General features: G+C 39.6%; 1 protein-coding gene across 1 annotated transcript; it reads right to left on the reverse strand.

Moving 5' to 3' along the window:
• Positions 1–568: 568 nt before the first annotated feature.
• LOC127017824 (pancreatic lipase-related protein 2-like) lies at positions 569–17,936 on the reverse strand. The gene is given in 14 exon segments (XM_050899115.1): positions 569–670; positions 1,154–1,266; positions 1,313–1,400; positions 2,289–2,451; positions 4,875–4,986; positions 6,389–6,518; positions 8,067–8,182; positions 10,405–10,527; positions 10,617–10,736; positions 11,885–11,993; positions 12,963–13,097; positions 14,052–14,177; positions 16,255–16,409; positions 17,888–17,936. Coding segments are annotated over 14 exon segments (1,641 nt in total).
• Positions 17,937–25,730: the final 7,794 nt, after the last annotated feature.

Here is a 25,730-nt window from a genome sequence, read left to right on the forward strand (position 1 = left end):
ACAGAACAGAGTTGTGCAACGCGATTCACACACAGGATTTCTGCACCCAAATGATAAACCTCACATTAGATTTAAAAATTAACTGTATGTCTTAGACCACAGTGGGCAATTAAAAACCGAAAGGATTTTTGTGGGTAGCTTGTGTTGAAACAGGAGCAATCTTAGCTTATTTTGGCTGATACTGATAACTCTTAGTAGTCTGTTTTTGTTAAGCAGTATAATCAAAATGCTGCCAAATTTGCGGGGCAATGCTATATAGTAATGCAAATAATGCAGCTTGGGCCCGACTTCAGCGGCTTCAGAAAGGCAAGGTAGAGGTGGAAAATTCAGCTTCACCATTAAAGAGAAAATAGTTACTTTGAAGGCTGCCAGAAAATTGAAGATCCTCAATAGTGCAACACAGTTTTGATAAAGAAGATGCCTGTTTCAGGTATACAGAACGAGTCCCAGCTCACCCAGTGTTCAGCAGAGCTGAATAGAGCACATCAATGAGTTCTTCCCCAGGAAAAAGGCAACAATCAAATATTTTGCTGTACATTAAGCTGTTCTGCTTGACACGTGGTGAACTTCAATGGTAGAGTTTCTCAAGGTCTACTGTACAACTCAGAACACAGTCCCAGCTCCTAAGCAGTCTTTTGGATGTGCTGCTAAAATGCTGTTGAAATGTGTTCTTCAGGAAGGAAGGACATGTCAGGCAATGCCATTCAAACTTTGATTATATTTCAAATTATTCCTCAGACTCCTGACACAGAAGCAATCAGATGCTTCTGAAAGCAGGCAAGTGTCCTTTTCCTAAACAAGTAAGCAAGCACTACTAAAGAATTTGGCTGTCTATAATCCTTTTTTCTTTTCTCGCCTCCACTCCCTGCTTTTTTCTTTTCTCTTTTTTTCTTCTTTCTTCTTTTTTCTTTTTTTTTCATCTTCCTTCCTTCTTTCTTTCTTTTCTTTTTCCTTCTTTTTTTTTTTTTGTTGCTTCTGTTTGGATGATCCTCCTAAGATAATTAAGTGTATTTCAAAGGGGAATTGGCTAGGACTTTTTTTCTTATTTTATTATTTTCCCCCTTGACTCTGAAATATAATCACACTGCATGTGTGTGTTAATAGTAAAATATGTGTCAGCTGTCATTGTAACTGGAATTGACAGAAATGTAACTCCCCTGTATGGATAAAAGCTGAGAACACTAATTTGGAAATAGAGCTTTTGTAGTGGGCTGAGCAAATTTTTCATAATCTATTGAAGCAGCCTGGTTAATAGTTTGCTGCTGACTGAAGAAGTGTCCTCTTCCAGATGGTGAGGGTTGCCACAGCGGACAACCACAGCATTCCTCGCCGAGCCTCAGCAAAGCACCAGGGCTTGCCACGTGCTCGGCCGCACGGTTCCACAGCCGCAGAACACAGACCTGGCGAGGGAGGAAGAGTTTAAGGAAATATTTTTCAGCACAATGGGACGTGTTCTCGGCAGCAGCCCAAGATAATCAATATAAATCCCATTTTTATTTCATGTTAGGTCAAAGCATGAGTTCTAGTAGACTAAGAACATAAAGTGTTTGTTATCAAAATTTTTTTTAAAGAATTACTAGTTAGTGACTAATTATTAAATTTTAAGATGTGTTTGCCTTTATGCTCAGACTCCATTAGCATTTTAATTTGAACCGGGAGTGTGCTTTTGAAGGGAATCTCTCACTCCATTTTCTGCACTTATCACACTTAGGTTTACATGACAGAGTAGTGTCGGGACACATCAGCTGGATTCATTTTGGTTAAAACTAAACCGAGAGGTGTGCTCCAGAAGTGTACCTAATGTACTGCAGACGCCAGTGGGTGCCTGGTCCATGGGGTCAGGCTGGAGTCAGCCTCAAGTACCCTGCCAAGGCAAGTATGCTGTTGCACTGTGCAGAGTTGTTTCTGATGTGCTGTGCTACGTGCTAATGGAGATGTAGGCAGATGAAACTGCAATTTAGGAGAAAAACTTGCACCTTTCTTACAAGTGCAGGGCTACACCCCCCCAGAATTTCAGATTTGATTTCTCTGTTCTTTGGGGAAGTCTGGCTGCAGTGCTGAGCTGGTGGGAGTAACTGTAGTCAGCCAAACACCCAGGTACTGCCATGAAGTTTGGATTAGGCTCTTATTTTCAGTACTTAAACCCACTTGCTTTAAGGGGCACGATACCATGCAAAGATGTTTTGGGTATTTTTTCCTTTTTTTCTGTTTTTTTTTGTGTTTTGTTTGTTGTCCCCCCCCCCTCCCCGACCCACAGAATGGAACACCATTAGATTGTGTACTCACACATTTCTGTTTTCTCCAGATATTATTGTGACTTCTTCAGCTCCCATGTAGCCTCTGTGTACATGACCTAGATGCTTTTTCCAGAGAAATTCAACTTTTGAAATGTTCCCAGAAATTTCTGTATCAATATAGTTCAAGTATGTGTTGCCTGGTTTGAAAGCTCCCCTGCCAAAAGAAAAGCACAGAGGTGATGCTCTGTGTTCTTTACAAATGAGGAAAAAAAAAATGCTACAGTTTAGGCAGAAAGGAAGATGAGTTGTGGCAGATGCTATGAGAGTTGAAGCTTTGAATACTATCGTTATAATTTTATTACCTTTTTTTTCAAGAATTACCTATCAGGGATGTTAGGCAAAATTTTAGCTTAGAACATGTTCTTGGAGAATATGTTCCTTGGGGAACGCTCAGGTCTCTTGATGCAGAGCCTCATGCAGATCCGAGGCTTTCAGCTCAGGCAGTAGGGGTTCATGTCTCAGGTCCAGAAACACCAAGTTCTGTCCTCTCTGCTGACTAGTCATTCAAGCTGTGTAGCAAAGTGTCCTGGTTTTGGCTGGGATAGAGTTAATTTTCTTCTTAGTAGCTGGTACAGTGCTGTGTTTTGGATTTAGTGTGAGAATGATGTTGATAACACGCTGCTGTTTTAGTTGTTGCTAAGTAGCGCTTATCCTAAGTCAAGGATTTTTCAGTTTCCCCTGCTCTGCCAGCAAGCAGGTGTGCAAGGAGCTGGGAGGGAGCAGAGCCGGGGCAGCTGAGCTGAACTAGCCAAAGGGGTATTCCATACCATGGAACGTCATGCCCCGTATATAAACTGGGGGGAGTTGGCTGGGAAGCGTGGATCGCTGCTCTGGCATCAGTCAGTGGGTGGTGAGCAATTGCATTGTGCATCACTTGTCTTTTCTTGGGTTTTATTTCTCTTTTTTTTGTTATATTCCTTTTCATTACAATTATTATAATATTATTATTATTATTGTTCTTAGTTAGTAGTATATTTTATTCTACTTTAGTTATTAAACTGTCCTCATCTCAACCCACGAGTTTTACCTTTTTTTTTTTTTTCTTTTTGTCCCTCCTCCCCACCCCACTGGGAGGTGGGGGGAAGCAGCTGCGTGGTGCTGAGTTGCTGGCTGGGGTTAAACCACGACACAAAATCTTTTATAATGTCCTTGAACCTTAGATTTTTCGTATGTAAAATATATCAAATACTTTTTTGGACAAACATTGTAACAGGGCTAAACTTAAGGGAAGTTTAAAACAAAAACACACACAAAAAAATATGTATAATGCACTTTTCATTTAACCTTTTTTGTAAGGATTAGGAAGGAATGTCTCATTGACATTTTGGTTGATTTCTTCCTCCAAATCAGTAGTGCAATTTTTTGCCTTCCCTGAAGCTATTGTGATGGTGCTGGGGCTACCTCGTCTCTCCCAACATGATTTATCCTGAACACCTGGAGGAAGTTCTGAGGACTAAATGTCACTTTTTTCCCGCTTTGGTTGAAGTCTGTGGTGCAGATACCAGCTAGGCAAACTGGTGAAGGCCACAAAGTCTCTGTATTAACCTTACTTGAGAAAGCAGAGGAAACACTATTCCTGCTTATATAGGGAGGTTATTGTGGATCCCACTACAGGCTTTCAACCTATCAACCCAATGTATAGGCTTGTTGGTGCCTAATGAGGAGATAGTTACTCAGAGGGATCTACACAAGTATGCAGATGACTTAGTTGCTTAAATCCCTGTGCCTTTCAGGATGAAAACACTAAATTAGTTAGCCCAGCCTCTGTCAGTATTGCCATGGGGTTTATTCTAGACATTATTTTTGGAAAATGAGATCTATCTTCAAATAAGTCCAAGTCAAAAAGTTCTCTCACTGTTTCTACTTGCTCTCAACCATGAAGAAAATTGAAAATTATAGTTTACATTCGTGCCTTCTGTGGTATCAGTGTTCATTATAACAGAATGCACATTACAGTGTGACATTAACATAGAAATTACCTGTAGGTGTATTGCTGCAGTAACATATTTGCAACCAAAGGTACTCCTGGTACAGACCAGTAACAGGGCTATGTTCAAACACGGAGGAGACTGGTTTTACAGTATTTAAACTGTGCTCTTAACAAGGATCAGTTTATGAGATTTAAATTCACATTTACTGGAAAAAGCCAGGCTGAGTGGACAGGAATCCCAGACTCCAGCACAGTTCATAAGCAAGCTGCAACTTTCTTACTCACATATTCCCTAGAGGAGGGAATGATTAAATGTCTGTACATCATGCAGCTCTTCGTCTTCTCAGAGAAGATCACCAAATGATGTTTGAGTCCAGCAGTTGCCACAGAGCTCTTTGCTCTTGCCCAATTTTCTATGCTAACAGTCATCCTCAGAAAATTAAATAAAATACAGAGCAAGAGAGAGCAGCAAGCAGATTTTGACCACACTCTGTAGCATGGGGAACTTCAACCACTTACCAGCTACTTTTATTACCAGTGTAAATCACAGATCACATAGAACAAGATGAGACGTAAAAATAGCTGTGTATAAATTCAATATGATAACAATGATAGCGCCATTTTTTCAACAGTCATGTTAAACTTACCTGTCAATTGTATATTTTTTCCTGACCCCATTAGTTCCAGTCAAGGCTACATCTATATTTCCCTTCATGGTTTCTGTTGCAGATACTCTGACACGTATCTCTTTTCGCCAGCCTTTGAAAGCAAAATGAAATAGATTATAGTTGTAAGGAGATTTCTTTCCTAATGGTAAAACTTCTCATATCTTTCAATGTCTTTTAGGGAGAGGAAAGGATTGCACAAATGTGCTCGTAAGCAAACAAAATGTCACTCTTTATTAAGGCAAATGTTAGTTCTGCTTGATTCTGGTAGTATTAATTTCCTTGACAGTGGTCTAAATCGCAGATCCAATCTTTGCTGACCTACTGACTATGCTGAGTATTTAATCTGCCATGGCCAATACTGTACCTTGCTCTTCCACTTGGCCTCACTTTTGATTTTGTAATTTCTTACATTTATGAGCAATTTGGGGGGTCTCATGGGTAGCATGTTAGCTCTCGACTATGAAGTGAGGTCCACTGGACTGCTGTGCTGTTAAGGATATATTAAACAAAACTGGCTGCTTTCCCAGGATGATCCCGATATACAGAGTGTTCAGGGTTTTTCTTACACCTGTGCACAGCCCAAGAGCTGTCAGGAGATCCTGTCATCCCACACGTCTTTCTAAGGCAGGCGCAGGGTCTCAGATGCAATAGCACATACTGATTTCAAGCAACCAGGTTTGGGAAGTTTTTGTACTGCCTTTAATTCGGGCTATTAAGGGGACAATCTCTTCACCCACTTCATAAGGTTATGTTTGGTTTCAGGCTATAATTTCTATAAACTCACGTTTGTAAATGTTGAACTTAGTGTATTCATTCAGATTTGAGAAATGGCTAGTTTCTCTATACTCAAATTCATTTTTTTACTTTTTGCTCTTACAGAGACGTGATATAAGATTTTTTTTGTTCTTAATTTTGCTTTCATATTTTAGTGCCTAGTGAATAAGGACCTCAACGACCCTCTATCATTTATTGCCCTTGCAGTTCATCACCTGTGATGGATTACAATTTATTTACAAATTTTCTTATTTCCCAGTTCTATGGCTGCTTCTACATTAATCGCAATTAAAACTATACCTCTTATTACTCCTTGCCATTTTGACTTGATAAGCTTTGCAAAAATATGCTGAACTGATCCAGTTTTATAAATTTTTGTCAATAAAAACAATGTAACTTTTTTTGATTTGAAATTTTGCACTTTCAGCATAACTTTCCTCCCACCTTCAGCTTTGCAGAATTTTTGAAGCCATCATCTAATTAACAAAATTTTAGCAGGGTTTCTAACTCAGAGGTCAGCATCAGTTGATCTGTTTCTATAATTATCTCAGCCTTTCCCAGATAATGCCGGTACTGCATGTTCCTAACACGCCTGAAACTCTAGATTTTGTACTGAGTGCCACTCATTAACTCCAGCAGCTCTCTGTAGAAGTGTAAGGTATTTGTTCGCACATAATTCATCGCCACTTCAGAGTTCACCACCCAAAATGAGCACTTACGAGCATATGGAGGGGAGGGCCCTGTGTTTAAATAAACCTTTTGCTGTTCTTTTTCAGTTTTATGTGAAAACTTATCAGCATAATGACCCATCAGTGGGCATCCTTCCTTTGGACATGGGAAGCAGTCTCCCTGGGGGAAAATAACATTGTGTGTTACAAGATGTTATCTGTTTTAATCCCACTTCTTAGAGTTTAAGAAATTAGGGTATTTAATCTTTTTCCCAGTTTTTTTGAAAAGGTACTTGCTTCTGAGTTTAGATCATATCTTCAGTATTTATAGGTGTGGTGAAAAAAGGAGCTGAGATGGTCAGTCAGCTTATTTCATCTGGTTGAAAATCAGAGAGAAACAGGTTGAAAATCTGGCCTAATTCCTTATGCTCTTGCAGAGACCATAAGTAAATACTTTAATGCATGTTGTGCCTTACTACCTGATCTGTAAAATACAGGTAATATATTCATCTTTCATAAGGTCCATTGAAAGGTTGTCTGCTAATTATTATAGGGTAGGTAACCATATTTGCAAGGAGGTCTGGCTGGATATCTCACTCATATGGTAAAGATATTTAAGCTTAGGAATACTGAAGTTTGGAGTCTCGCTTTGGGGTGTGTTCTGTCTGCTTTTCAGCCTTTATTCCCGTGCAGAACCTTAATGAAGTTAATCTACCTACATAGATCGAACATTCAGATCAAGACCTTGATGTGATTAAAAAAAAAAAAAAAAAAGATAAACATGTATATTTTCAGTGAAAGTGATTTAATTGCAGTTGGAAAAAATAGCATTGTTATATTTAGATAGTTCAATTTTGATATTTGGGAGGTTCTGTAGGAATTGGCATTTGTGGATCTTTGGCTATTTGGGCATTAGATGAATAAAAAGCTAAATGATCATCATTGCTTGTTTATTATGAGATTGAAAAAAACATTTCCCTCGCATCACTAAATTGCTCAGGGTTGACGTTTTCAAGTCCTGAATTACATCAAACTTTCAAGTTATGTGGCAACATTGCTACAAATATTAACGTCTTTTCCACAGTATTGTAATCACTCCTGTTGGGAGTAGGTGGAAATAAATTCAGACTCGTCTTCCTCCTTGACCAGTCCTCAGTTGCATTGGCAGAATTGGTCCACTAAAAGCCCAGTTATATCAGTCATGAAACACCAGGACATTATGCTGCCTTCTTTCTTGTGCCACCTGAGGGTTGTGTGAGCAATGCTGTGCTGTATAAATATCTCCCCTGTCCTATACACTGTGGATGTTTATTGTTTATACAGATGTTTAAACATTTCTGAAATCCAGAGGCTGTCCTCTTGATGATGGGTTCCACCAGGTTTAGATGGACTTCCTTCAACCAGAGTGTCCCCTACTGCTGACCTACGCAAAACGTGAACCCAGCCACTGCCTCTCATCACCCTCTTACTCAGCTCTTCATCTCTCCCTTTGTAACTGGTTTTGGTGCTTATATGTACTGCCTTATTTTCTTCTAGATCTTTTTTTGGAGTTTGCTGCTTTTACATTTTGCCTGTTTTTTGGGTATGGTCTGGATGAAGGTAGTCAGTGGGTCTGCATATAACCCCCGCCCGTGTCCCATGATCCAGAGTGTAGAAGCTGTCCCAGAAATTATTAAGAGAAGAAGGGCAGGGCTTTAACCCTTCAGATAAATATGTACCTGATACTTACCAATACAAAAGCTTGGTACGTTTCACACTGATACCCAACAAAGCCATTCGGAGTGATAATACTCTCAGCATAATACCGAAGACTTCTTTTATGTCCACATCCAATAGATCTATATTCTGGGAAAAAGCCCAGGTAAAAAAGATTAAAGCTGTACATTAACATAAAGCCCATGCCAAAGCAACACTTGTGGGTCTTTTTTCGTCAAAAGCATTTGTACATATAGTGACATCTCAGATTAAAAAGTAGTGATAATAAAAGACGTTTAAAGTGTGAACTATTTGGTTTTATAGTAAAAAGTGTGCCTATGGCTATGTATATTTTTTCGATGGGGAAGAGCTAGGTTCCAATCTGTGTGTCCCTGTGCTCATGCTGAAGTTAACAGAGGTGGAGATGCACCAAGGCGAACCTCGTGCAGTCTCCCGTCCTGCTATGTGTACTTAACTGCTTTTACGTTAGCATGAGAACCGAGGAGGATTTAGAATTTCCCTTTGATATTTCTAAGACTGGAATAATTCATAGCTACAGCATTTGTAAAGCATATAGTAGTTACTATGAAGTAGTTTTCATTTGCTTACCATTATCACAACATGGTATTTTGTAAAACTACAGTTTCCACTCATTTCTAGAATTAAAGGTAATTGTAGTAATTACTTTAACTTCAGTGGCTTTCAGTGTTTTTAAGCTCTAGAAAATCTGCAGTCATTTGACAGTGGTGATTCTGTGAAATGCTCTGAAAAGCAAGATGTTTGGCAGTGTGTCCTTGATTTTGTCAGAATTATTTGAAACAAGGACATTTTCCTATCAGAGTGAAATTTATAAGCAGTCAGTGCAGGAAAGAAGAAAGTGCTGTCTGGGTTATATTTACAGGTCCCATGTAACAAGTATTGTCTTCATTGGCGCTGAAGTCTCTCCTTTATCAAAGCACAATATACTAAAGTTAGGTTGTATAAAAATAGGCTCTACTCTGCTTCAGTGTGTGTGTGGGCTCACCTAATCACAGGGTGAAGTCTTGGAGACACTGAAGTAATTGCAAGCTGGCACCGTTTATAGTGAAATCAGAATTTCACCTACTGTCAATATTTATGCATCTTAAAGACAGACCAGTTGGTATTGACCAGTTGACACACATTGTCCTTTACATGAGGAAAGAAAAACCACACCAAAATGCCTCTGAAAAGTATTTTTGTCTGTTTTTCTTGAAAATAATCTGCATCATCAAGGCTTCCTGAGTATGTTTTCTTTATAGTTCCTTCTTCAAATCTAATTCAGAAGGGTCTGTGCTTTTAACTTTGAAAACCTCAGCTCTTATGGTTGGCTTACTTTGTGCTAGTGCCAAATGCACTTAACATCTATACAATGGAAACGTAATAGTCCTCTCCCTACCGTAGAAAGAAGTTACTATATAGCATTTCTAAAGCACTTCATACGTAAAAGCACTACATAATTGTAAATATTATCAAACAGAAGAGATATGCACAAAGTAAGGTTTAACCAAGAGGCAGGAGTTAAGGCTATTGCTATTTTTAGGAGCTGCATGAACAACCAACTCTGTCTGCTCGTGTTCAATAGAATTGAGCTTCTCCTTCACCACAAAACATTGCAAACCGCCTTGTGAAATGTCTCTTGAAAATATTTAATTTTTTTGCTGAAAATGCAGGCATTCTTATGCAGTCCGATTCAAAAGTGTTTTGGTTCCAAGTGACTTGTGCACAGCCAGCTTTCAGTCCTCTTTGATACTAAGTTCTCCAACCAGTTCTAAGAGCATTTTTGAAAGCCAGTTACTTAACTAGCGGTAGGGATTTCAAAACATTTAGCTGTGAATAACAGATGTTCTCATTTCTGTAGGTTAGGATCAGAAGACAGGATTTTGGGGATCTATTGTACTGGATCCCAGGGTAATTCTGATTAACTGCCCAGCTTTCTTTGAAGAACATGAACTATCAACGGAGCAGTCATTTTATCATCTTCTATATTTTTAACCTTGTGCTGTTCCCTTTGAAGACACTAAAGCTGTTAATGGCATGGATGAGTATGTCTAACCCCAGTAATATTGGGACTGATGTCTTTCTAGGGAGAAAGGAAGCTCAGATTTCAAAATACTCATTTTTGAATTATCCTTGAATGAAATTTTACCACTCTTGCATGTGTGGAATTCCCACTGAGGTCAGTCTGTCAGCACAGTGGCAGGCTTTTATAAAGGTTGTGATGAACAAGTCTGCATGCTTAAACTGAAGTTTCCTTCGTGAATTTGCCTTTGTTCGAAGGGCTTTACCTTAGCCTAGCCTTTATTTCTAACTGTAGCTTATAATGAGGTATTACTTCTTTAAAATATATTTACCTCTCATAAGGTCATTGATATTCCGAGTTGCAGTAGGTACACGAAGCTGCTTGCATCCTGGCATCTTCTTCCCACCATTTGGGTAAAAATCCAGGTGGCCACAAGTCTGAAGAATCCCTGGAGCTGAAATGCACAATGAATCGAGGCTGATCACTCTCAGGTATGCTGCAGCCAACCTCTGTGTTGGTGTCAGCCTTTGCGTGAAAACTTACCAAAGTCAAAGAAAAGATGCCCGGCATGAGTATGAATTATATCAACAAATTTTGCATCTGAAGGATCCAGCCTAACTGTTGTGGGAGTATATTGGAAAAGGGGCCCAGCTGGATCCAAACCTAAATGAAAGGAGATATGTCTGATTGAATAAATAATACTATATGTATGTCATCACAAACAGCGTGTGTACACTGTATGTCATTACATTTCTGCCTTTACTCCACATATAAAAATCCATTTGGTGGTCTACAGCCAGCAAAATAAGCAAGTTTTTAATAGAAAGGTGGCTGGAGACATTGCAGCACAGTAAAATGCTGATGGGTGCTTGGCTTACTTTTGGGGAACAACGTTATAAGAAGAGGTTTGGGGTTTTTTTGCATGTTAGTGAAAAATATGAAATCTTGATGTGTTACTCTGAGCATGTAGATTTGTTTGAGAATTTTTATTTGGTCAAAAATCTATTTTTATTTCCAAAAGAGCTTGGTTGAAAATGTTACCCCTTCACTTTAGTGTCAGTGTGCTCTCTTCAGGGCTAAAGCAACACAGTTCTGATCCCAGTTTCCCTGAATTGCTTATGTGACTGCATACTGTGTACACAGCAATGTCTGTGCAGAGAAATAGAACTGACTGGAGGAGAAAGGTAAGCAGAAAATAGTGAGCCTTTAAAAACAAGTGATGTGTGAGTGTGTCATGACGCCGTGTCTCTCTGTGTAGCTATGCGACTAACAGCTTTCTTCCTTTTCAGGGTGTCCATGGCTATTTACTGGCTCATCCTGACATACTAGATCTAGGGTTTTTCATTTCAGATTTTCAATCTTTTGAACTGCTGAAAAGTCATTTTAGAGTGGGCTTTTAAAACCAAATATGAAAAATAGTTGCTAGTATTTTACAAGTCTGTTATTCCACATGTAATACAGTATTTTGTTCCTGTTCTTTTGTATCATTAAAAATCATAACCAAGTGCTCCCTGGGACTTGTTGTGACCTGTAAAAAGTGACCTCTGTTTAGCCACAGTCGGGACAGTTAAGCCTTTCTGATCTGTTGCAGTTGAGCCTTTCTCAGAGCTGTGAACGTTGACATGTGAAATGCATGGCATATGATAGGACATGGCTTCGTTTGTGTGCCGTCATGCTAGCCGTATACTGGTAATTATGACAAACCAGCACATTGTGGTCTGTGTTGTGTGTTTATAAGGCAGCAGCGATTCTTCAGTTCTCTTAAGTTGCATAAAAATACAAAACTTCATCAGCTGAAATAGCTCCAGTACCTGTTATTCTTCCAATGCCAGGTTTTCTTCTCCCTGCCTCCCCTGCGGCATGTGCTCCAAGACTATGGCCAATGAAATGAATGTTGGCAGGAGAGTAGCCATAGTCTTTCTGTGAACATGTATGGAAAGGAAAAAACAAGCGTGTTAAGCAGGGGATACAAACCTGTGGCACTGCATCATGGCCCCATGCTGTGCCGGGACATGGCCAGATCAGCGGGCGATGGAGGGGAGTGTCTTGGGTGGGAAGTTACTGTTGCGGGTGGTGGGATCTGTACCTAAAGAGAAGCAGTTCCCAACTCATCCCATCCCCTCTTACAGCACGCCTCTGGAAGGGAGTAATCTCTGTCAGGAATTGGCCCTTAGGATAGAAAAGAAGGAAAAGGGAATTTCTGCACATAGCTCCCCTACATTTGCACTGATCACTTATCCAAAAGGCGAATGACCCCACTGACTCACCCCTGAACCTGTCTGTCCGGTCAGGATAGTGGTCTGTGGTGGAGGAGTTTTCAGTGCCTTTGTCTGTGGCATACTCTCTGTGTGAATCAAGCGTCCATCCTGCTATGGAGATGCTCCACCACGCAGGTCCTGCAGGACAGGGAGGACTATGCCAGGAACGCTGCTGGTGTGCCAGGCTCAGCTGAGCTTCTGCACGGGAAGCCTGACATTGGCGGCTGCAGGAGACTCGCTTCTCTGTGCTGCGATTCAGTTCTTGCAGGAGGCAGCGTGTGTGACCCACAGAGGGATGTTTTAACCGTATTGGTCCTCTATTACCACTCTTCACCCTGCCAGTTTTGCTAGGCAGTCTCCATTCTGATGTTTTATCCAGTAAAAAGCCCATCATGAGCAAAACTTTCAGAAACTATGGCCTGTAAGCCTTTAGGGACATGCTTATCTGTGGTCTGACACTAAAGCAGGTATTTCCATTTGTGCAGGATTAGAGACTTTTCCTGACATTTTCAGCTGTGTTGAGAACCTCTGTACTTCCTGACTATTGCATCAAACCTAAAGGTGCCACCCCGAACACAGCCTTTACCATACAGACTATGCGCCAGCTTTCACGTTCCACAGATACTTTTACCTCAAGAAGGTTCACCAGATATACCAGCTCAGCCCCCACAATGCGGACGTTGTTAACTGCTTCGGTGTACAAACCACTAGAGCCACCTCTCCAGTCGGTCAAAATGCAGTTCACGTCTTCAGTGTGAAACATGAACTGGTGAAAAACATGAAAGCAGGAGAACAGAAGCAAACAGGCATGAATTACAATTGTAGCAGGGTATATGCAAACAATATTTTGTTTTGCTATAGCTGGGGACTCACTTCGTTTATGTGACTGGTAAAGACGCATCTTTAGTATGTGAATTCCTACCAATACTGGAGAATCAACACAAGGAGGCAGAGTGGAGGCAGTGATTTGAACACTATAAAGACACACAGAAGCTTGCTTCAGTTCTGTTTTTCGTTCCAGATGCCGTGGTTGGCTTTAGGGTATCAACTTCTCTTAATGACAGTTCCCCAGTTAGGAAAAGAGGATAGTATGACTTCTTTTTTATTGTCCAAGCTTTATTCTTCAAAATTTATATGCTTGGATCATCTAAAAGGATTCACAAATTTGTATTTATGTGCTTGAATTGTTCAGCCCCAAAGTTCATGTATTTTAACCAAAATATTCTATTTATACACTTTTGGCAATGGAACATTCTGATTTTTCATTCTGAAACAATTTCATTTTTGAAATGTGCCTGAATAAAATTAAACCAATCTGCTGAACAAAGCATTTTGTTTTTATTAGATCAAATGCCTCATTGAAACTGAAATGTTTATTTTGACCTTTTGCTGAGGTGAGAAAAGTGACTTTTTTCCCCCTCTATTATTGGCAAGAAATTGAAAAATCCATTAATTATAGCTTTCCTTGTGGAGGTGAATGCAGCAAAAGGGCATTTAGCAGAAGGCTGAAGTACGCTATACTCATAGCTAGGAACAAGAGGGTGGTCGTGTGGAACTGAGCTTCATTCTGAGTTTTTTTCCCCTCATATATTCCCTGAACTAACAAGAGAACAGAGGTGTAAATTTTGTGTGGGAATTTTAAGCCAGTTAATGGGGTGATGTGGATATTTGCACTTTCAAATACAAGTAAAATGACTATCAGACAATAGTCATACCATACCCTGCATATATTTGTTATCCAGGGGAGGTCCGCTCCAGCAAGATGGCCGTGTATAATGATGCGAGTTTTCCTGTGTGTTCGGAAATTTGAAGCTTTGATAGTTGAAGGATTTGTAGCAGAAATTTTCTGTGTCAAAAAACCCAAACAACAAACAACACAACAAGGATGTGACTGCTCCATCCCATGGCACATTTTGATACAGGGCAGAGTACCCCAATGGTTAAGGTATAGTTCTGGACTCTGAAGAGATGGGTCTTGTTCCTCACTCGTAAACTGCCTTGCTGGGGGATACCAATTAATCGTTTCAACAAAGGATTCTCTTCCTGTAGTTAATCAAACTAATGCTACTGGCATCCTTTGCACAATGCTTTGAGATATACTGGTACAACGTGCCATGTAAATACAAGATTTTATCAAACTTGGCCATAGAAATACAAAGATAGCATCTTTTGCAAGGTATTATGTGATTGACTTTGAATCTATACCTATTTTTCTTTCTTTTTTCTTTCAAGATAAGACCTTCATCACTAAGCTTATTTATATTTTATGAGAAAACCCACCAGGCTTACAACATCAGAGGCTGTAGGTATTTTGGGGTTTATTGAGAAGGAAGCCATTATTTTCTTTTAAAGAAATTCTGAATACTGGGTTGTTTTAAAACTTGGCTTTTACCTATCTTTTGTTATGGTTTCGTAAGCTTAAAAGGGGATGTCATGCACTAATTAGCACGCATCTCACTTTTGGTGAAAGACTGATTAACACCTCATAGGCCCTCTCAGCTAGAGATGCTAGACTTGTTCTGAGGTGACTCAAACAGGAGAAATCATTAAACACCTTCACTGTTTGTGACTGCCATTTATATAAAAAACCAACTATGAAGCCTTTTTCATGTAATGTAAGCCAACAACAGGAACAAATTGCCCCCCCCCCCCCCCCTTTCATATTAATTTGCTTCATGTTTCTTGCTCTTTGTCCAAATAAAATTCATACTCTTGGATGGTCATTTCTCTTCTTTCACCAGACTAGTCTATAGGTCCACAAAACTGCCTCATGCTATGGACAAGCCCGGCCCAGACACCTCCAACACCTCGAGCATCGTGCTGTCAGCTTTTCCCAGTACGTGCTGATCTTCAGAGGAAAGGGCTGACACACTGCTGGCGTCTTTCAGTACGTTCCCATTTGACCCATCCTAAACAGTCCTGCAGGCTCCTTTTAGCTACTTCCACTTGTCACTCTGTTACAGTCCAGAGCTTCCTCTCGCTGCCACTAGTTTGCAGATGTTGTAGATAACCTCACCTTTTTACTTTTTTTCTTCCATACAGCTCCAGAGTCTGCTGTCTCTACACTTCTCTACCTGATGTGTCTTCATGAAGGATAACCTGGTTCAGCTCTCTGTAGGAGAAACCTCCAAGCTCTCTCCATGGTATATCTTACCAAGTCTTTTTCTTTAGCTTTTTAGTCTCCATTTTCTCAGTCCCAGTCTGCCAAAAAATGTTTAATATTTATTTTCTTTATCCATCCCCATTTCATTCTCTTTTTGGTTGTTTCCTTCTTTTTCCACATATCATTTCATTCTCTCCTTCGTTTGTTCTTTAGTGTCCTGTTTTCCTTTCTAAGCTTTCCTTTAATTTTTTGTCCTATTTTCCTTCCTCTCTTCTGATCTTCACTCTTAACTATGTACCTGCTCTTAGGGCTCTGCGCTGGCCACCACATAAGCAGAGCCTCTGAGACGAATTGTATGTAGTTCAGAAGACCTAGTAATCATGTGTATGAACCACATCCCTGAGTCGTGTGTATGGGCCTGAAATATGTTTTTAATCTGGAGACACACAGGAGCCAAAATTGAGCTTTCCTTTTGTACTGTCTTCCCTACCTCTGGCTTTATAATGCTAAACCTGAAACTGAATTTGGGCCATTAGCTTACTATAGAGAAGTATATAAAATATATCCAAAATATCTCAGATGACTTGTGTTAGAAGGCTGTGATTAATAAGTTGTAAATATACCCGGACCATCAGAGAGCTGAAATGAGGAAAAAGAAAAAAGATGGAAGAAAATTATGATGGACTGTTCATGTGTAATGTAGAATTGGGGCTTCTCCTGGGAGACTTATGAGCAAAAATATGGGAGAAAAGAAACTGTCCGTATAATTTGTTGAAAGTGTTGTACACTATCAGTATTTAAAAACAAAGAAGTTTCTTACTTGATATTTCATGATGTTGTCTCTAGTGTAAAGAAGGAATTCGGTGTTCACATCTTCTGGAGAGCTGGGCAAACCTGCCAGTTGTCTCCCTGGGATCCCAGACCAAGGGGGGCTATCTGTAAAGCATCCAAGCCTTTTGTAGCAAACTTCCCTTCCTGGGGTATGCAAAGAAAAATGTCAGTGTTCTGGGAACGTAGCAGGTTAGGCTGCCACCACTTTACAAGAAGCTGGCAGGATAGCGTTTATACCAGGGAAGCAGAAAATGGCTGAGTCAGATTAGGATGGCACTTGTGTTCATTTTTCATTAAGGGGCTCAGTTGTGCTCTTGTGCGTTGTGCGGGTAGCGGGGACTTGAGCTTCAAGACTGATTGCTGCTGCAAACATAGTGGAGAGCTCAGCTTGATAAACTCAGGAGAATGCCGAATGTGTTTGGTCAAACATATTGTTAACACAGCCATCGGAAAAAGACAATAAAATCTTGATCCTTTATGGATCCAGAGAACAAACCAGCTTTTGCTGCCAGCGCAGAGCAGTCCTTCAAATTAGTCCGTCAAATCCCTAATGATCCAGGGATTATCTAAATCGTGCTTTCTTGTGCAACAACTCATGAAGGAGTAAAAAGAAATCAAAACATTAAAATAGATACCTCTGGTTGCTCCACAACATACATTAAACATCTTACTTATTTTTTTATCCCCATAAGATTTTAGTGGAAGCAATAAAGTGGAATTTGGGTGGAAGCCTAGAGCAAAGCACAGCCTCAGGAAGTGTGGTCTGCGCCTGAAGAACTAGAGTTTCCCAATTTCTATTGTTGCTTTAATACAGTAATGATGCAAATATGACATATGGGTGTTGCCATTAAATGTCATCCTTACCCACTATTATAGAACAACAGTTGTGAAATCCCAAATAATTTTTATTGCTATTAAAAAGATACTGAAAACAATGAGAAACTATTGTTACCTAGGATAGGTGACAGATTCGTACTACATTAGACCGTCACTTACTCTATTTGCTACTCTGTACGAAATACAGGGGTAGAGTGATACATACTGGAAATACATCTAAAGAAAGAGAAGATTTAATTGTGGAGCTGCAGCTAGAGACTCCACAAGTGACCCAGTCATTTTCACAGGGGTCTTTCCTCTGATGCCAGCGAACTTTTGGACTGTGTCTTTTTGTTTCTCTCTGCTCTTTCTGTGTGTCCGTCCCTGTTGAACTATTCTTTCCTATCAGTAAAGAGGTGTTTTGGACCAGGACTATTTTCCTGTTCTCTGCATAGCGCTGTGAAGAGTAAGTGCCCAGGCTGGCATTACAAGTGTTGTAGCTACCATAAATGCTGGTGTGGGTTGAGGGTGGGTAGGAGAAATTGTTCTGGAAGAATTTTAGTAACACTTTGTGTATAAAAATACCTTTCTAATTCCCATTCTGTTTGCTAGCTGCAAAAACCTTTACCGAATTAAGAAGTAATAGGTTAAAGGTGGGAAAGACATGACGTAACTCAGTGGTCCTAATGAAGAAGTATGTTAAGTCCGTTCCAAAGCACATCTTTTTTCCAAAATATAGATATTCTGGTGTAAGCTGCACACAACAATTTTTACTGTTTATAGACTTTATCAACTATGTGTCTTACCTCTGGCTGCATCGAGAAGAAAAAGAGTAGCGATCCATACTGTAAACATCTAAAGCAAATAAGAACACTATTCAAACATAATTAAAAACAGAATCTTGAATTCACCTAAGGGTTTCCTTGACCTATTAAAAAAAAAGTCCTAGTGGCCATAGGAGTACTTCACGCATTTAATGAGTTAGATCCAAAAGAGTCAACACTTCCTTAAAGACAGCAAGGTTTCAAGAAAATACCTTTGGGATTCTTTCTGTTTGCCATGGAGTTTTTGCATATGCAGGATATCCTCTAAGCATCTCTTAAAGATTGTCTTCATGACCTTGACAAACAGAAGGTTTTTTTTTTTCTCTACAGCTGCAATTTGTGGGCAAGCAAATGAAATTCTTAAAGGATTTGCAACAACATATTTTTACAGAGTGAGGTTTCTTCCAGCATTTAATAGAAAAGTTACTCATAGAACTGCTATTCAGTGATTGTATTCAAAAGAACCCAGGAACAAACTTAATTTGTGTTTCTAAATCATATAGATAGTCTTGAAAACTCATTTTGATCATTGCTATCAGCCATGTGTGCTTATCAGCCCTGATCTTCTCAATCACTTAATCACCAACTGATAGGTAAGCATTGGAGCAAATGGAACCAGTCATTTACTTCAAGGTGAAGTAGGGAAAGCCTTTTAAGTGTAGTCTCACTACTACTACTAGTAACTTATCTTCAAAGGAAAGAAGATCATTCTTAGAAAACTCTAATATCAGGCCCTGATCCCCCAATAAGTCCACAGGCAGAGCCCTGCACCCCCTTCCTGACCTCCCCACCCCAGTGCCCCCAGTTCCCCCAGTCCCCTGAAGTCCATAATATGCTGTTAGGAGCAAAGAGTTCATCCCTGTGAAACCCACTGCAGGTTCAAGCATGTCCTGCTTCCATCTCCTCTCCTCCAGCCACTCACCAAGCACCCCACACCTTATCGCGATGCACCTTATTTCAGTTCCTTAGATGTTCTTGGCTCCAATGTATCCCTTTTTACCTTGGCAAAGCTCAGAGCAAGTTCTTTGGGTCCACCTCTCAGTTGATTGCGGCAAGCCCTGCAGAAGCCCTTTGAAGAGCCTGGAACGAAGCAGGACAGCACTGCGCCTGCCCTCCAGGGGCACGCAGCTGAGGGATGCTCACCCCACCACTGCTCCACAACCCTTGGGTTCCCAGCTGCATCTGTGACTTTGTTGGCTAGTGCCAAAAGAGATCTCCTTGTGTCAGGCATGCTTCATTTGAGATAACACGAACCAGGTCAGACCAGTTGCTGCGTGACTCCGCCTGTTTAATGCAAAGTTTAAAATAGGGTGTTATTGTCATCCATCTGTAATTATTTTTAAAGCAAAAAAGTGCTGGGAAGTGTGATGTAAACACTGAACAAACACACAGCCTTTCAGGATCAGGAGCAAGGCTCTTGCCATTGGCTAGGCTGCTCATCTCTGTGTGATGCTGAGTTGGGATTCAAGGACTTAGCATCACACCAGAAGGCTGTAGCAGAGCCCCAATCTTTTGGGTCCTACTCCAGAGTTTTAATAGCATAGCCATCTGTCTTGGTTTAACCCCAGCCGGCAACTAAGCACCACGCAGCCGCTCGCTCACTGCCCCCCCAGTGGGATGGGGGAGAGAATCAGAAGAGTAAAAGTGAGAACACTCATGGGTTGAGATAAAGGCAGTTTAATAGGTAAAGCAAAAGCCGCACACGCAAGCAAAGCAAAACAAGGAATCCATTCACCACTTCCCATCGGCAGGCAGGCGTTCAGCCATCTCCAGGAAAGCAGGGCTCCATCACATGTAATGGTTACTTGGGAAGACAAAAGCCATCACTCCAAACGTATCTCCCTTCCTTCTTCTTCCCCCAGCTTTATATGCTGAGCATGATGTCATGTGGTATGGAATATCCCTTTGGTCAGTTGGGGTCAGCTCTCCCAGCTGTGTCCCCTCCCAGCTTCTTGTGCCCCTCCAGCCTCCTTGCTGGTTGGGCAGGAGAAGCTGAAAAATCCTTGACTTAGTACGAACACTACTTAGCAACAACTAAAACCATCAGTGTGTTATCAACATTATTTTCCTGCTAAATCCAAAACATAACACTATACCAGCTACTAGGAAGACGATTAACTCTATCTCAGCCAAAACCAGGACACCATCCTTCCTGGAGCTGATCCCTGCCTTAAAAAATTTACAGTTTTAAGCAAAATTTTCAAATTTGTAGTTGACAGTTAAGTCTACCGTTGCAACATCAAGACACAGACAAGGTGTTTTGGGATGAGCTAGCATGTGTGTTAGCAAGGTTTAAGCTGTTACCTGAGAAAAGGCAGAAAGAAGAGAGAAGGATGAAAAATGATTAAAAAATTAAATTGCTCAGTCTGTCATCTGTTATTTGTTTGTCTTGTAGTTCTCTTGTGTATAATTTTGCTGGTGGATGAATTACCTGACTTTTCTTTGAAAAGATGACAGAAATGCTTTTAACCAGTGGAGAATAGTTCCTTGGGCAGATTGTCACCACATCCAATCACCATGAATCTTCATAATTGTATTAACTGCAGTAATTTTAGTTTTTAGTGTTTTGATAACGATGTCTTTTCACATAGTACTGTATCGTTGTCATACTATTATGTTAACCTTTCTGATCAGGCTCTCCTAGAAATCTTTGTTCCTGTATGTGTGTCTTTTCCAACCTCAATGATTCTATGCAGACACAAATGAGAAACTTGCATCTCAACATTTTAATGTTAAACCCTTTAAGTATGTTGGGTGACTACTGGCACATCCTAAGCCAAGGGTGTACAGTAAGGGGAGACTCCCTTTTGGTATAATCCTTTCCACTGACTGATGACTTATCTCACATCTAGCACATACAAATATGAGCTAGGTTAAAGAGGTTCTTAAGAGTGCTAGGTACAAAAACATTTCCAGGTTGTTTTTTTTTGCTCAGCTAGCCTTGAAAGGTTAATTTCTTCAGATGCAGATTGTAGAAGCAAATAGATCCTTCATCTCTGTGCTCTGTAACCCTAGCAGAAAATTAAGAAGGAAGGTTAGTATGTAGCTCAGGGAGTTTGTTTTTTTCATTTCTTCAGGACTAAGTAAGTCCAGTAAAGTGTTGAATTATTCACATTAAAATTCACTTGAGTTATCTTTTGCTCACAAAATTAAAGGCTGTTGTTAGGGTGCAAATTGGTTAGTTAACCAGTCACCAACAGAATTCAGCAAACAAAAATCTGGACCAGGTGTTTGGAAGAAATGCTTAAAAGAAGCACACAAAAAAATCTGCTTCCAAGTTATCCTAGGTAATCCTGGCCAAAACTGGATTCAGTGATAGTTCATAGGTGCTCAGAACTGTGATGCTACAGTGTACGATATACTCAGATCTGGTGATCAGGTGCTCAGATCTATGATATAGTATGACATTCAAAGGGAGTGGATGCTTGTTTTTTTATATCTCTAAGAATTTATAGACAAACTCAGAAAGGGTGATTCATTAGAATTTAAGGGCCCCACAGAAAACTAGTATCTAATCTACATTACCTGCTTCTGATTTAATTCTATTATATATAATATTGGACCAAAACCTCACTTCATTCTATCCTCACAATTTCTTCCCACTTCAGAAGGAGTTTACTGCAGAAACAGGTCACTCAAACTTTTAAATTTATCTAGTTGATTCAATAAATTATTCTTGTTAATTTGAATTCACAGATTTTATCTATTTAGAGTATTTTGGTGCATATGCTCTCTGGGGAGCTCAAGAAATCAGAATTACCATTACATTAAGAAGCCTTTCTGGAACCTGGTATTACAGTCCCAAACCACACCTCAACCCTCTGCTGCAACACAGACTTCAATAGCAGCCTGGTGGTGGTGATTTCAGATCACTTACAAGATTCAGTGATGTTGCTGAATTAAAATTAGAACGACAACATATTTAAGGGCTTTTGATTTTACCTATGATGAGAGCATCATTGTTTCATGTCCTAGATGCAAATGCGTACTATGCAATTCTTATAAACCATCATTCCAGCTAGTATTGAGCATCAATTGGAGCTTAACTTCTCTAGGCTTTTCTCAGAACACATGAAGTGATTATTTAATGATGTTCATGCTGCCTTTCAGCAGTCAGTGAGACACCACAGCTCTCCTCCAGTGTTTAAGACAAGGTTACTGGGAGAGCAAGACATCTTCATATTTGTAACAAATTAGTCAGAGGATTTACTCCAGCAGACAAGCATGAAATGGGTTTTCTATGCTAGTTTACTAATACCAGGAAAGCTCGTAGCTCAGCAACATTGTTAGATGTCAGCACTTCTGTGTCGGCTTCTAGAAAACTTCTCACTTTAATGGGGTTAACTACTTCAGTATTGTTTGGGACCTGTGTAGGAGTTAGCAAGCTACAAAGTGCTAACTCTCCATCCCTTAGAAGTTCTTGAGAATTTCTCTTCCATGACTTGTCCAAGCTGTCCCTGAACTCATGCACACTTCTAGCACACCCAGCATCCTGTACCAAACACATTGCAATTATGCAACTGTGAGAAGAATCATCTCCTTTTTTTTGTCTTGAGGTGTGCAACTGCCAGCTTCATTTCATGCCCCCTGTTACTAGTGTGGAAGAAAATGAACAAGTCATTTCATATTCGCCTTCTCCATGATCCTCTTCATTCTATAGACCACATTCACACCCCCATCTCTTTTCCAGGCTGACTTCTGTTTTTCCCTTATATGCCAGAGGAGGTGGGAAAATGACTGCTTATTCCATTCAGCTGGAGTAGGTGAACATTAGTCTTTTGCCCTCTGTTACCAAAACCAGTAAGGAAAGTTCCCTCTGTCCTGAAGTTTTGTCAGTGAATGTGTGTTTTCTTGAGGGATGAAGTGCCCAAAGGTGGAAAAAGGTTCTTTCTGCAGCTCAAACACAGCTTTGGGCAGTCTCTCCTAAAAGCTCCCCTCTATAGCAACATCTGTAAGAAAGGAACTTACGTGATGAGGTACAGTGCATATAATATGTTATGATAAAAAATAGGACTAACAGGGATAATTCATTTAAGTTATTGTGCAGGGCTGTTTATGCTTTTTTTTTTGTTTTTTGTCCTTTAATTGTAATTGCACCCACTTGTCATGTCTTAACCCGGAGAGTAAACTTTCTGGGCAGGGACCTACCTATCTATCAACCTCTGCACATTGTGGGGCATGTATTTCAGTTTTGGGTAGTGTATGAATAATTTTTGTTATAAATGGTAACAGTAATGTGAAGGTCACCTTTTCCAGCACATCAGTTGTAAGGCCTTCCCCAAGGAAGTAACACTTTTGAATAAAAACCCTTAAATACCGGCAAGTATTTTTCTATTCTTTCCAGTCTGCTTAGCTACTGGAATAGTTATGAAAGGATTATTATTCTTTTTGTCTGCTGTTCCTTCATTATGATCCAGCTTCTAATACTTTTATTGATGCCAATCCCAATGGGATCACTCATAGAATAAAATACTTCTTAGCTAAAGACAGAGCACCAAATGTTAAGTTCCACTTGCTTTGTATTTTAATACCATTTAAACTAACAGCTGTTGCGTGACTTATTCATACCTCCCATGGAAGCCCATGGTTTTTTCTTGTGCTTCTTGAGGTGAGCCTGGAGATACCATGAGATTTGCTCTCTAATGCTCCTGACAATGTTTTTTCCCAGAAATTAAAATAGAGTGAAGAAGTTGTTTAAGAGCATTGGCTCCTATCTGCTCTCCTCATAGCAATATGTATTTTCAAGGATGCGAGTGTGTAATTAGCCATCCTTTATTCACTGCTTACCTCTCCGTGGTTAACTATAACATTTACTGGCACTCCTGAGAAGATGGGTGAGGAATGATTAAACTTCACAAGGAATGCTGCAGGAAACATCCCCCTGAGCTTCATCTGGCCTTCCAATGTCTAAAACAAGAAGTGTTGTCTAACCCGGTCTGTCCTGGACATAGCTCGTATATCTGGGTAGGTCTGAAACATCCCACTACCATGCTACAAAGTTATTTAATTCAGTGTCAGTTTAGAGCTCCTAGAAGACTGGAGATCCATATCCTGGTGATGTAAGAGAGCAGAGATAAGCATTGTCTTTCAGCCCTAGTATTGTTTAACTTTCATTTGGCAAAATTCAGTAACATCAACTTTAGATTGGAAAAAATGGGAAAAAAAATCGTATTTGCATAGTGCTTCAGTTTGATAAAATATCCCTCTCCCTGGAACAGTTCAGAGAAGAAAAGAATTCAGGCAGTGTTAGTGAGTTCAAGCTTTCAAGCTTGAAGACATGTGTTTTATTATTTTCACATAAAAATGGTGCAATTGCTAATAACCAACTGGTTAGTAATAGATAATGCTTGTCTCTACAGAAGCTACTTGCAGATTGTGGGAGGCTAGGCTACGTATTTGAAACAGATACAGTAGGTCAGAGTCATTGATTGAACTCAACAGACTGATTTACAGCAGGTAAGATCTGAAATTTGTGTCTTAATAAACAAAATAAATTTATTCCTGCAGTTATGTCTTAGTTTGTGTCAAACAGAATTCCAAGTGAGTTAGCTTTTCATCATTTCTGTGATAAAACACTCTTGTGCTTGATGCATATTCTGAGGACAGCATTGAATTTAAAAGCACAAAATAGGGACCTGAAGAATGTGATAAACCCAGAAAATTTTAAATCTCCTCCAGCAAGGTATTTTAAGGCCTACGGACACTATGTGTGTTGATCTAAATTTCAAGATGTAAATTAGTTAACTACAGTGCAAAAAAATGAAAGAAATAAGTAAACCTTTGGACTTTTTCCTAACGAATTGCCATTTCTTTCTTTCATCAGCCATCTAGCATGAAATTATTGGTTTTGTACTTTTGAAAAGTTAGAAATTATTTTAAGAAAAGATGATTAAATACCATATAAAATGGATTTCACAGATTAACGGGAAAGCATGGAATAAAGATTCTAATCATAGCTGTTTTCCACAACCCTGTAGAAGGCTGTGGTAAATGAATTGTAATTGATCATGATGAATTTTGTTATACGGTTTAAAGATTACATGAAATGGTGGGATAGAAGCTCTATCTGAAGGCCTTTGATTTTATATTACTGAATTAAAGCTGGTGGTTATTAGTAAAATAGGGAGACATCCTTTATGAGCTAATTGGGACAAATCCCTATCTGGTAGTGTAATTACTGAAACGCTATGCCTTTAGAAGCACTACGGTTTTTTTTTAGTTGCTGCTTCTGTCTGAAATTAAAGAAGACATTTTATATTAAACAAGCAACATCAGCTTGCAGGATGGCTGAATTATTTCCTATATGTTGATAAAATCATTTTATGTATTTTTTTCTGAAATATAAGACTAAAGATAGAGACATAGACATTCTACATATTCTAGTCTCTCACCAGATTTCCTCTGTATTTCAATCTTAATCAGGTTTTTAATATCCTTATATCTCATTTTTCTCAAACCATTAAATGTAATTGTTGGAGCAGAATGCTCCATGTTTAAAAATGGATGATAATGTCAATAGAATTATATTAATTTATACAAGCTGTTAACTGCTCTTAAATAAAAACTTCTAATAAAATAATTAAGTGATTTCATATTGGGCCTTTGATGTGATATGTGGCCTGGTTTATGTGGGTTTCGCTGTTATTTTGCAAGCGCTGGTTCTGTTCCGTCACATTTCCTTTAGCTTCAGTTGAGTACAGGAGGTTTACGTCAAGGTGCTGTTATGTTTGTGTCACTGCCTTTAGGTACTTAACTACTTGTGGTGTGGCAACACGTGGAATGGTTTAATAAAACTGCATATTGTTTTTTGTAGTATCCTCTATGC

This window comes from Gymnogyps californianus, chromosome 6 (genome assembly GCF_018139145.2).
Source record: "Gymnogyps californianus isolate 813 chromosome 6, ASM1813914v2, whole genome shotgun sequence".
NCBI classification, from domain to species: domain Eukaryota; kingdom Metazoa; phylum Chordata; class Aves; order Accipitriformes; family Cathartidae; genus Gymnogyps; species Gymnogyps californianus.